The 11,608-nt window shown below is 52.0% G+C and overlaps 2 protein-coding genes across 5 annotated transcripts; both read left to right on the top strand.

The window, feature by feature from the left end:
• Nucleotides 1-452: 452 nt before the first annotated feature.
• Nucleotides 453-10,019, top strand: LOC146757747 (uncharacterized). Of its 4 annotated transcripts, XM_085520020.1 has the most exons (7): nucleotides 1,546-1,869; nucleotides 2,545-2,809; nucleotides 3,726-3,888; nucleotides 8,845-8,947; nucleotides 9,034-9,097; nucleotides 9,250-9,360; nucleotides 9,458-10,019. In XM_085520020.1, the coding sequence occupies exons 4-7, from the start codon at nucleotides 8,848-8,850 to the stop codon at nucleotides 9,492-9,494; spliced, it is 312 nt and encodes a 103-aa protein (XP_085376146.1). In that variant the 5' UTR covers nucleotides 1,546-1,869; nucleotides 2,545-2,809; nucleotides 3,726-3,888; nucleotides 8,845-8,847; the 3' UTR covers nucleotides 9,495-10,019. The 4 variants fall into 4 exon arrangements, 1 of the variants encoding a protein (XP_085376146.1); XR_014935891.1 differs by lacking the exon at nucleotides 9,250-9,360 and having other exon boundaries at nucleotides 453-1,869; XR_014935892.1 differs by having other exon boundaries at nucleotides 453-2,809.
• An 815-nt stretch (nucleotides 10,020-10,834) lies between these two features.
• Nucleotides 10,835-11,595, top strand: LOC146757746 (uncharacterized; the record flags this gene model as incomplete). The annotated part of the gene is given in 3 exon segments (XM_085520590.1): nucleotides 10,835-11,060; nucleotides 11,063-11,101; nucleotides 11,104-11,595. Coding segments are annotated over 3 exon segments (657 nt in total), but the record flags the coding sequence as incomplete, so codon positions are not given.
• Nucleotides 11,596-11,608: the final 13 nt, after the last annotated feature.

Here is an 11,608-nt window from a genome sequence, read left to right as displayed (position 1 = left end):
CGATGAAGCGGTCGGCTTCACGTCTCTCCCTTGACATGGTGCAGTGCAGGTTTTCCCCCGTTTCCTTGTTGGTCTTCCCAACCTGTGGCCTTTCAGCCAACCCGTAAGTGCTGGTGACAGGCTGTGAGCATCTCCTTGCTCTCTGAGGACTGACAGAAAGAAACCAGAGGAGGGGAAGCAGCCCGGCAGGAAGAAGGGTGTCCCGTGCTCAGCCCCTTGAGTTGGCCTCTCTTCCCTGAGGGCTCTTTCAGCTTCTGATGGATGCACCGTGTGCTGCTGTTTGCCCTGGGAAGCCCAGCTGCACGCTGGCAGCCGTGGCCTGTGCATCAGCCTCCCCTTGAGGCCCAAGGAGTTGTTTGTTTTTATGTATTCACTATTGGTGTGGCATTTTGTTGTTTTGTTCTGCTTTGAGATCAAGGGGTAATTTAACACCGTTGGAAGTCATTGGGGTTCAGGAGTAGCACATGTAGAATTTTGATCATGCAGCAAGTTGTGATTTCTACTGTGTTAAAGAACTGGCACACACATATACGCCTGCAGCCGGAGCTTGATTGACTCTCGTCAATACGGCCTTCCAAAGCCCGGCCCTGGGGAGTTGTCCAAAAATTTTCCAACCTTTTGTATTACCTAAGTTTATTTTAAACAGACAAGGAGGAGTAATCTCTTAAAGGCTTTTTTAAAGGCATTGGACTAGGTTTTGATTATCACGTCTCAGGAAGCTTCTGCATTCCACCTAGTGCTAATGTGATACATCAAGAGCAGATGACACAAGAGATTCAGGCCTTGCTGCCAGTCTTTTACGAATCAGAACTTTGTTTCATGTTGCCAGATATTGTGGTTTCCTTTTCAGGGGATTCCTTTGCTGTATAATAAGAAGGCCGAGGGCATCCTGGCCTGCATGGGAAACAGTGTTGCCAGCAGGAGCAGAGAGGTGATTGTCCCCCTGTTCTCAGCACTGATGAGGCCGCAGCTCGAGTGCTGTGTTCAGTTTTGGGCCCCTCAGTGCAAGAAAGACATGGAGGCCCTGGAACGCGTTCAGAGGAGGGCAACAAAGCTGGTGAGGGGTCTGGAGCACAGGCCGTATGAGGAGCGGCTGAGGGAGCTGGGATTGTTCAGCCTGGAGAAGAGGAGGCTCAGGGGAGACCTCATTGCTCTCTCTAACTTCCTGAAGGGAGGCTGTAGTGAGCTGGGGCTCGGCCTCTTCTCTCGTGTCATTAATGATAGGACCAGAGGGAATGGCTTCAAGCTGCGACAGGGGAGATTCAGGCTGGACACTACGAGGTATTACTGCTCAGAAAGGGTGGCCAGGCACTGGAATGGACACAGGGAGGTGGTGAAGGGAAGGGGACGAGGGCGAGGAAGGAAGGAAGGGAAGGGGAAGGTAAAGGAAGGAAAGCGAGAGGAAAGACACGAAATGAGACGTGAATTTTGGGTCCTTTTCCGGCAGCCGCCCCCCCCCAACAGGCCCCAGCCCGGCCTGAGCCACGTGACAGTGCCAGTGCCAGTGACAGGAAGTGCTTCCTGCAGGCGGCGGAGAGCACTTCCGGGCCATGGCGGCATGGCGGCCATGAGCGGGGCCGGGAGGAGCGGGCTCTGTGCTGCGAACGGGGTCGGGCCTCGGGGCGGGGGCACGGAGGGGCTGTCGGGGGAGGAGCTCGCGGCGCTGCCGGCACCCAGAGGCGGCTCCCGGGCGGCTCCACGGTCTCGCTGTGCTGCGGAGTCACCCGGCCGGCCCCAAAAGCCTGGAGGCAGAGCCTGAGCCGGCCCCGGCCCGGATCGTGTGGTGCGGCTCCGGCCGTGCTGGGCTGTGCGGCAGGAAGATGACTTGCGGAATCAAACTCTATAACCCAAAGATGGGTTCTAAAGCAGGTATGTTTATTCCAGCGTTGCGCAGCGCCGGGTGCAAGCGGGAGAGCTCCACCAAACTTGCACACCGTAAGGAGAAAAGTGTGTTACAGATATAGGTTAAGCTAATACGTAATCAATAGTCTCCTCCTCAGTTTGATTACATATTCATTACATTCCCTAGGACCCCGTTCCCCGCGACCCTTGCCGTTGTTTTGGGGTGAAATTCTTCTTCTGTTTTCTTCTTGGTGTTATCTGCTGGTATCGTTCTCCCATGTCAGCATCATCTTGCCCGGGGGTATCTAATCCTTCTTCTTGTCAGAGGTCTCCGGACAATTTCTTCTTATCTTTATTGCCCTCTTCTCTGGTTTTATTTTGACTAAGTGTCTGTAATTCCCCCTATCCCTGCACTTTTAAATGTAAACTATCTGCAGTTACCCTTTGTCTCGGATTCTGTGAAGTTCCCCTTTCCCTTTCTATAGCAGAGTGTTACCTTGCCTCCATTTCAGTCTTTGGGTCCCCAGGGAGGCTCTCCCTGGGGGTGTCCCGATTCGAAGGCAGGATTCAATCCCGCCGCAGCCCGTCCATGGCAGGCAAACGCTTCTCTCCTCTGCTCTTGGGACTCAGCAGTGCCAGGGGTTTCACAGCGCGCGTGTTGCAGTGGCTGGCAGCCTCCGTGTGTTTTTCTGTTGCATACAGGATCCCATGGTGGAGCCGCGTCAGAAGCAGACGTTGGTGTCTTGTGGCAGGAGCAAGGGCAGTGGAAGCGCTGCCCAGGGCAGGGCGGTGGTGACTGCCATGAGAGCGGAGGTCTGATGCCATCTGCGAGGGATGGGATTTGCATCCGGTGGCTTTTCCGTTGCAGAATGTCCAGCAGCAGAGCGTGAGTGGCCGTGAAATGAAGCTGGGCCCCAGGAGAGCCGCCTGGAGCTGCGTCACGAGCTTCGTGCGTGGCCAGCGCAAGGTAGGTGTGCCTTACTGTAAGCGTGCGCTGAAGCAGTGTTGGTTAAGCACGGCTCACTCCTCTGTCTGCAACAGATGGGCTTTCTGCGCGCTTTATTGCTGTGGCCGTAGAATTCCCTCTTTCTTACCATCTGATCTGTGAAGGCTTTTGTGTGGGAAGGTTTTGAGGAATGAGGGAGTAGAAATTGCTTTAGTCACGAGTCATCTGGAAAGGTTTCACAGAAACGGTGACATTTGCAGAAGGAACGTATTGGCATTGGCAGTTGTGCCAAATACTCACTGGGATGGAGAGGAGGGAGTACCTGCAGAAGACCGTTCTCTTCTGGTTTTGAGGAAGCCGGGCAGAGCTCAGATTGCAGCTTAAGCAATGTTCTTTTGTCACACTCTGTGTCCTGTGTTGCGTTCTCTCCTTTCGATTCCAGTTCTCCTGACAGGTTAGGCTTGAATTCAGCATAATATCTGCTTCTCCCTGGGTTCAGGTTCTTTGGGTCTCCTGCCTGCTTTTCTCCCTTTTCTTAATGGAGAGTGGAGTTTCTACCACAGAGCAAAGTTTTGTGATTGACAGAAACAAATATGGAACATATTAGATGAACACAGCTCTGCATTTTTTTCTTCCTCCGAACAGCAAGGGACTCCTGTGCTCTCATTAATATCATCAGTGAGTAGATGCTGCCTTCTACTGGAGCCTAAAATGCTTTCTGCAGTTGAGTGGTTGGAAACATAGGGTTTTAACTTAAAATTGTTTGCGCAGGGTGAAGGTTGGGAATACAATTAGAATACAGTTACACAGTGCTCTATCCCCAGAACTTTCCATCATTTTTCTTAACACAGCTTACGGTTCATTTCAAAACAAACTAACAAAGATGAACTTGGGTTAGCGTAGCCCGTTTTAAATGATCCTTCTGTGTCTTTTCCAGGCTGGTAGCAGAATGGAGACCTTCCCGAGGCACTGAGGAACAGACACAAGCTTCTTTTGAAGGCTTCAATGAAATTCTGCCCCAGCAGTATCTGTGGTCTTTTGATGCTAAGGAGCTGGACGTAAAGGATTCTTTGACTATTGCCAGATCCAGGCTGCTACAGGTATGTCACGGTTTAAACTAAAAATCCACCTGCGTCCGTGACAGGGACTGTGGGCCCAGCAGGGGCCCTAGGCCGAAAGGAAAAAAAGTTAATTAGGAAAAGAAAACAGCAGCAACAATCTAAGGAGGCACACTTATTTACTAAATTACTATATCAAAATACAGGATAACACAGTATAATACAATATAATTGAAAATTGAGCTAACGAATCAAGCAAAATAGGAGAGAGAATGAGTCCCGAAACCGAGAGGCCTACTGTAAATCTAGGCGAAACGGTGAAGGCTCCCACACACTCCCCTGAACGCCAGAACTCGAAAGACGTCAGTCTAGCCTGCGACAGAGTTAATATAGTGTCCAGGTCCCGTGACCTCGTGTTGTTCTCTGGGAGATGTAGTCTTCTTCTGTAAGTTGCAGATTCAGTAAAACTATTCATGCTTTATATGATGTTATGATGTGGAATACTGATAGCAAAATTACAAAATTATTAAACCATGACAAGGTAATACTTGCATTTCAGTCAGTGTCTGAAGAGCAAAGTTCATTAAGGCTGGCGGTTCTGTTTTCAGGATGTGTGAGAGAAGCCTTATGTATCAGTTAGTATTTGGTTACTGTGTTGGTCTTCACTTTCTTCTTTGCAACCAATTTACACGTTTCTAACGTTAAGATTCTGCCAGCATAAATTTTTTGGCTAACAGTGTTTTTGTAGTCCTTGACAATGTGATTTGCGTGTGTCTAAAGAGTGAGCAACTAGAAAGCAAGGGAGAAAAGAACCAAATATCAGCGGATGGTCAAATTACTGAGTGGAGCAGGTTTTAGCTGCTTTTGGGTTCTCCAAGTTATACTCTACAGCAAAACATCGTATTTCTAGCACAGAATGGTACGGTTAGGTAAAGACAAAGTACGTTGTTAGTTTGAATGTCTAAATACAAATGTTTTCATGAGTGGTATTTCTCTTTTGTGGCCTCTCCACATTTTCTTTGTGAGCGGATGTTATTATTTGCTATGAAAGTTTGAGAGTTTAATATTAAAAACGAGTGTAGTGTGATTGCAGGTGCTTTAAGTACAGTAGTATTTCAGTACAATAGTCTTGCTGTAGAAGCAAAGTAGTAGGTTGTAGTTTCAATGATTCCATGTGGGTGCCCAGCCCAAAGTGGGGATTCCCTTATGAAAGGAGGGGGAGGGTGAAGGAGGCCGAGGGCCCTTTTCTCGGGGCCAGCTCTCTGTGCCCTCTTGCTGGCCGGAGAGAAGGGCTGCCCGCTGGACACAGGGAGTGCCTTGTAGCTCCCGTGCCGTGCCCTGCCCTCCAGCCCCCTCCTCATCCTATGCGGAACACCACTCCCAGCAGCACAGGTGCCATTTTGGAATCTTCCCCATGTCACAGCTGTCACCTTGGTTGCTGCGGCTCCACCCGACTCACTCACCTCTGAGAGTGCTGGGCAGGTAGCAGCCATGTCCAGCACGAAGCGAGGGCGAGAGGAATGTAGTGAGGATTTAAGTGGGGAGAAGGAGCTGGGGGCCCCAGAACCGAAGAGGAGGAGGGTGCCCGCCATAACCATCAAATGGAGGAGGGGGAAAGGAGCCCGTTTCCATCATGCCTGGACCAGCCCTGTGACCACCACCCATGTGGAGCCGATGGAGGTGGATCCCCCTCCGGAGGAACCGATGGAGGTGGATCCCCCTCCAGAGGAGCCCATGGACGTGGATCCGCCCGCGGCATAGCTGGCCTGGCACCACACCACCGTGCCAGGCCCCGCGTTGGCATGGTCACAGCTTCACCATCGCTGGTCCAGGCACTCGGCTCCTTTCCTGCTGCGTGGCCCCTGCCCCCAGCATGAGCTGGGTGGCATTATTTAACATCTTCTTCTCCTCCACCTCGTTGCTCCTCCGGTTCTGTGGGCCCCCAGTTCCTTCTTCCCCCTGTTGTAGTTAGGTGTTTGCTCTGTTCTTTGTTTTGATGGTTGTGTTAGGTTAGTGTTAGTGTTCAGTTTAGTTTTAGCGTTAGGGATAGGTTCCTGTTTGTTCTTTAGAGTTAGGCATAGGTTCCTGTTTGTTCTTTAGGGTTAGGTATAGGTTTCTGTTGTTATTTTAGAGTGAGGCGTAGGTTAGTGTTCGTACTTACAGTCAGGCATTGGCTGCTACACTCAAGTAAAAGTAACCGCTGCTCCTGGGTAAGCACACAGTGTTGCCATCAGGGCTCAAGCTCAGGCAGCCAGCTGACCGGGGCAGAATTTGTGTTAGACGCTGCTCAGTGACAACACCCAGAACAAAGTAGCAAGGATGTGAAGTGCAGGAGACTACTTGCGCTTAGCACATTCTGTCTGCTGTAACAGCATTACTCAAAGATTTCTAATCAGGCCAAGATCTTTGTGATGCAGCAGTTTGTTCATTACTGCCATCATGGGCGCACAACCCTACTGGCGAGGAATGGAAGGCCCTATATGCTGGCCCGACCCTACCCGCAGGGAGGTGTGCTCCCTCCCCTGGGCACGGGTCAGGGACATTGCTGGGAGACTTCCCAGTCTGATCTGCCCTTCTGTCTACTATCCCCTGCTGATAGTTCAGGCTGGCAGTGAAGAAGTTAGTAAAAAAAGCCTGAAGGCTATCAAAGATGATTTCAGGGGACTGGGGCGGGTAATCGAAGGAACAGGTGTGCGGGTGGTTATTGCATCTGTACCTTCAGTGGCAGGGAGGGATACTGAGTTGGACCTAAAAACCCACCTCTTAAACAAATGGTTAAAGAGTCGGTGCAGACATAGGAGTCTTGGTGTTTTTCACCATGGGGCAATTTATTTGGCTCCTGGCATGACAGCTACAGACGGAAGCGGCCTGTCTCAAAGGGGTAAGAGGGTTCTAGCTGAGGAACTGTCAGGACCCCACCAAAAACTTGCACCCTGACTTGTAAAATGGTTACACAGATATAGGTACACCTCATACATAGTCAATGATGTAAGGAAGGACACTGGACACACCTTCGTTGGCTCCACAGCCGCAGTCCAACACGGCGCCCAGGCCCGTCGATCCATTCCTTTGCTTGCTGCCAGTTCCCACAGGGAGTCCTCATTCAGACACCTGAAACAACAACGCACACAAACACATCAGGCAAACAACAGACACGCACACAAACACAAAACGCCCTCCTCGGATCCCGCCACTCACCCTTCCTTTGCCAACTTCTCTCGCTCACCTTCAGGGCAGTGCCAGCCCCTTCAACCCGATCACAGAATCACAGAATGACCCGGGTTGGAAGGGACCTCAAGGATCATGAAGCACCAACCCCCCGCCTGGCTGCGGGGCTGTGGCAGCCGGTGTGGCTGGGTGCAGCACGTGGGCATGTGGGAGGGCCTGCAGCAGGGATGTGGGGTGTAATCAGAGTGACTGGAATTCCAATTCAGTCAGAGGTCTTAATTGTAGGTAAGGGTTGAATCCGCCGAGGTGCCGCACAAGGAGAGGCGCTGGGTGCGACTATGGAAAGCAGAGCTTGTGTGTCCCAGGAGGCAGGCGTAGTCAGGTCCCCTTTGGAGCCTGCCGTTGTTGGTGCTCAGCTCAGGAGCCCCATCAGGAGCTGCTGCGTGCTGCGTCTGTGTCACGGACTTATCTAGATCAATATGATTGACTGATCAATCTATGATCTCCAGATGATGTTATGATGTGAAATACCAATAGAAAAAAATACAAAACCACAACAGTATGGCAGCCCAAAAAGATTCCCTTGTGGAAGAAGGGGGAGGGTGAAGGAGGGTGAAGGAGGCCGAGGGCCCTTTACTTGGGGCCGGCTCGTCTGTGCCCTCTTGCTGGCCAGAGAGAAGGGCTGCCCGCTGGGCACAGGGAGTACCTTGTAGCTCCCGTACCATGCCCTGCCCTCCAGCCCCCTCCTCATCCTATGTGGAACTCCAGTGCCAGCAGTGCGGCCGCCATTTTAGAACCCTCTCCATGTCACCATGGTCACCGTTGCCGCATGCCTCTGACAGTTGTGGCAGTTAACAGCCATGCCTGCTGCAAAGAGGGCGAGGGTTGAAGTTTCTGGTGGGAGGATGGAGCTGGGGGCCCTAGGAGTCAGAAGGAGGAGGGGGCCCGCCATGACCATCAGGCAGAGGAGGGGTAAGAGAGCCATTATCCATCATGCCTGGACCAGCCCTGTGACCACCACCCATGTGGAGCCTATGGAGGTGGATCCCCCTCCGGAGGAACCGATGGAGGTGGATCCCCCTCCGGAGGAACCGATGGAGGTGGATCCCCCTCCGGAGGAACCGATGGAGGTGGATCCCCCTCCGGAGGAACCGATGGAGGTGGATCCCCCTCCAGAGGAGCCCATGGACGTGGATCCGCCCGCGGCATAGCTGGCCTGGCACCACACCACCGTGCCAGGCCCCGCGTTGGCATGGTCACAGCTTCACCATCGCTGGTCCAGGCACTCGGCTCCTTTCCTGCTGCGCGGCCCCTGCCCCCAGCATTAGCTGGGTGGCATTATTTAACATCTTCTGCTCCTCCACCTTGTTGCTCCTCTGGTTCTGTGGGCCCCCAGTTCCATCTTCCCCCTGTTAGGTTAGGTGTTTGTTATGTTCTTTGTTTTGATGGTAGTGTTAGGTTAGTGTTAGTGTTCAGTTTAGTTTTAGTGTTAGGGATAGGTTCCTGTTCGTTTTTTAGAGTTAGGCATAGGTTCCTGTTTGTTCTTTAGGGTTAGGTATAGGTTTTTGTTGTTATTTTAGAGTTAGGTATAGGTTTTTGTTGTTATTTTAGAGTTAGGTATAGGTTTCTGTTGTTATTTTAGAGTTAGGCATAGGTTAGTGTTCGTACTTGCAGTCAGGCATTGGCTGTTACACTCAAGTAAAAGTAACCGCTGCTCCTTGGGTAAGCATGCAGCTGGTTGCTCACCCCGAGCAATGAGTGCGACTGCCCTGACAGTTTGATGACATCTGCGATGAACTGAATTTCCCTCTTGGGACTTTTCCTTTGCAGAACATGGAGGAGCAGAGCGTGAGTGGGCTGAGAAATGGAGCTGGGACTCAGGAGAGCAACACGTGGCTGTGTCCCAGAGCTCCCAAAGTGTGGCCATTGCAAGGTAGGCGTGCCTTACCGTAAGCGTTGTTCAAGCACAGCTCCTGGCACTGTCTGCAACAGATCCGCTCTCTGCGTGCTTTCTTTCAGTCGCTGGTGTTGTGCAGCACAGCCACGGCACGGCCCTCAGTGCGTACGCGAGGAGCGTGAAAAGGTAGGTGGTGAATTTTCATCTTGCTAACGCTAGGATTAGGAATGGTGAGCATTCCTAAAAGAGTGGCCACAAAGGTGTGATCTGCCTCGGGGAGAAGTTGATTCTCGCCTCTTCAGCTTTTCCCTTCTTTTCTGTCCACCTGTCCTTTCCAGCTCCTCCTCCCCTCAGCTGCAAGTGGGGCAGTGCTCGAGTGTGAGGACTCTTCCTTGGCATGCGGTAACAGACAATGCAGATGTGACTTTTGTGTCCTTCCTTGTTCTTGGGTTCGTAGCCCAGGGATATCTTGCGAGCAGCTCTCTAAGTCAGACTGTGCTGGCAGCGTGCGTGAGTGAAATAGTGCCTCTTTTTTCCCTCTTGCAGCAAGCTTGCCGAGGCAAGGCAAGCGCTACTCAGCTGAGGAAGAAAGCCGAGAAGGAAAGCAGAAAGCAACGATGAGGGCTTGAGCAAGAAGCTACAAAGGACAGCAGAACCACCTGCAACGCTTCCTCGGAGGTGGCACCAAGAGCTGCTGACTCAACAGTCCAGTTTACTGGCACAGCCGTGCTTTCCCTGTCATGGACGGTGGAGATGATGGAAGTGAACTGGACAGGAAGGACTTGTGCTGCGTTAGAAGCAATGAGGGCTTCACATAGGCAGGACTTGGTGTATGGCAAGAGCTGGAGACGCTGCGTTCCTTCAGGGTGTGTCTCTTGAGGTCCAGGCCTGGTGTAGGGTTAGGTTGAAATAGGGCTGGCTGGGACTGGAGAGGGAGGAGGTGACGTAGCCCCGGGGTTTGGCTTCTCCTTGGGTCTGACTGGAGGCTGAGTGACTGATTGCTAAGCGGCAATCCTGGGCACTGGGGTTTCATTTTGGGGTGTGGGCGGGGCAATAAATAGAAGCCAAATCTTCTTGTACGCAATAAAATTGAAGCGAACTTTCTAAACCTGGTGCTGCCTCTTTCAGTAGCTGGTCAGAACGTCCCTCGCTCGGGCTGGCAATCGCAGGGCGATGAAGCGGTCGGCTTCACGTCTCTCCCTTGACATGGTGCAGTGCAGGTTTTCCCCCGTTTCCTTGTTGGTCTTCCCAACCTGTGGCCTTTCAGCCAACCCGTAAGTGCTGGTGACAGGCTGTGAGCATCTCCTTGCTCTCTGAGGACTGACAGAAAGAAACCAGAGGAGGGGAAGCAGCCCGGCAGGAAGAAGGGTGTCCCGTGCTCAGCCCCTTGAGTTGGCCTCTCTTCCCTGAGGGCTCTTTCAGCTTCTGATGGATGCACCGTGTGTTGCTGTTTGCCCTGGGAAGCCCAGCTGCACGCTGGCAGCCGTGGCCTGTGCATCAGCCTCCCCTTGAGGCCCAAGGAGTTGTTTGTTTTTATGTATTCACTATTGGTGTGGCATTTTGTTGTTTTGTTCTGCTTAGAGATCAAGGGGTAATTTAACACCGTTGGAAGTCATTGGGGTTCAGGAGTAGCACATGTAGAATTTTGATCATGCAGCAAGTTGTGATTTCTACTGTGTTAAAGAACTGGCACACACATATACGCCTGCAGCCGGAGCTTGATTGACTCTCGTCAATACGGCCTTCCAAAGCCCGGCCCTGGGGAGTTGTCCAAAAATTTTCCAACCTTTTGTATTACCTAAGTTTATTTTAAACAGACAAGGAGGAGTAATCTCTTAAAGGCTTTTTTAAAGGCATTGGACTAGGTTTTGATTATCACGTCTCAGGAAGCTTCTGCATTCCACCTAGTGCTAATGTGATACATCAAGAGCAGATGACACAAGAGATTCAGGCCTTGCTGCCAGTCTTTTACGAATCAGAACTTTGTTTCATGTTGCCAGATATTGTGGTTTCCTTTTCAGGGGATTCCTTTGCTGTATAATAGAAGAAGGCCATCCTGGCCTGCATGGGAAACAGTGTTGCCAGCAGGAGCAGAGAGGTGATTGTCCCCCTGTTCTCAGCACTGATGAGGCCGCAGCTCGAGTGCTGTGTTCAGTTTTGGGCCCCTCAGTGCAAGAAAGACATGGAGGCCCTGGAACGCGTTCAGAGGAGGGCAACAAAGCTGGTGAGGGGTCTGGAGCACAGGCCGTATGAGGAGCGGCTGAGGGAGCTGGGATTGTTCAGCCTGGAGAAGAGGAGGCTCAGGGGAGACCTCATTGCTCTCTCTAACTTCCTGAAGGGAGGCTGTAGTGAGCTGGGGCTCGGCCTCTTCTCTCGTGTCATTAATGATAGGACCAGAGGGAATGGCTTCAAGCTGCGACAGGGGAGATTCAGGCTGAACATTAGGAAGTATTACTTCTCGGAATGGGTGGCCAGGCACTGGAATGCACTGCCCAGGGAGGTGGTGGAGTCGCCGACCATGGTGGTGTTCAGGAATCGTTTGGATGCGGTGCTGAGGGCCATGATTTACAGCGCAGTTTGGTGATGGTTGCACTGGATGATCCCCTGGTGTTTCCAAGCTCCATCATTCTGTCATTCTGTGAGCGCTTCCGGGTCGGGAGCGACCCCCGCCCCGCCTGTGGGTGGAGCCGTCGGCGC

This window comes from Coturnix japonica, chromosome 19, assembly GCF_054131305.1.
Source record: "Coturnix japonica strain WE chromosome 19, WE-NBRP24, whole genome shotgun sequence".
NCBI classification, from domain to species: Eukaryota; Metazoa; Chordata; class Aves; order Galliformes; family Phasianidae; genus Coturnix; species Coturnix japonica.
This window is presented reverse-complemented; position numbering and strand designations above follow the sequence as displayed.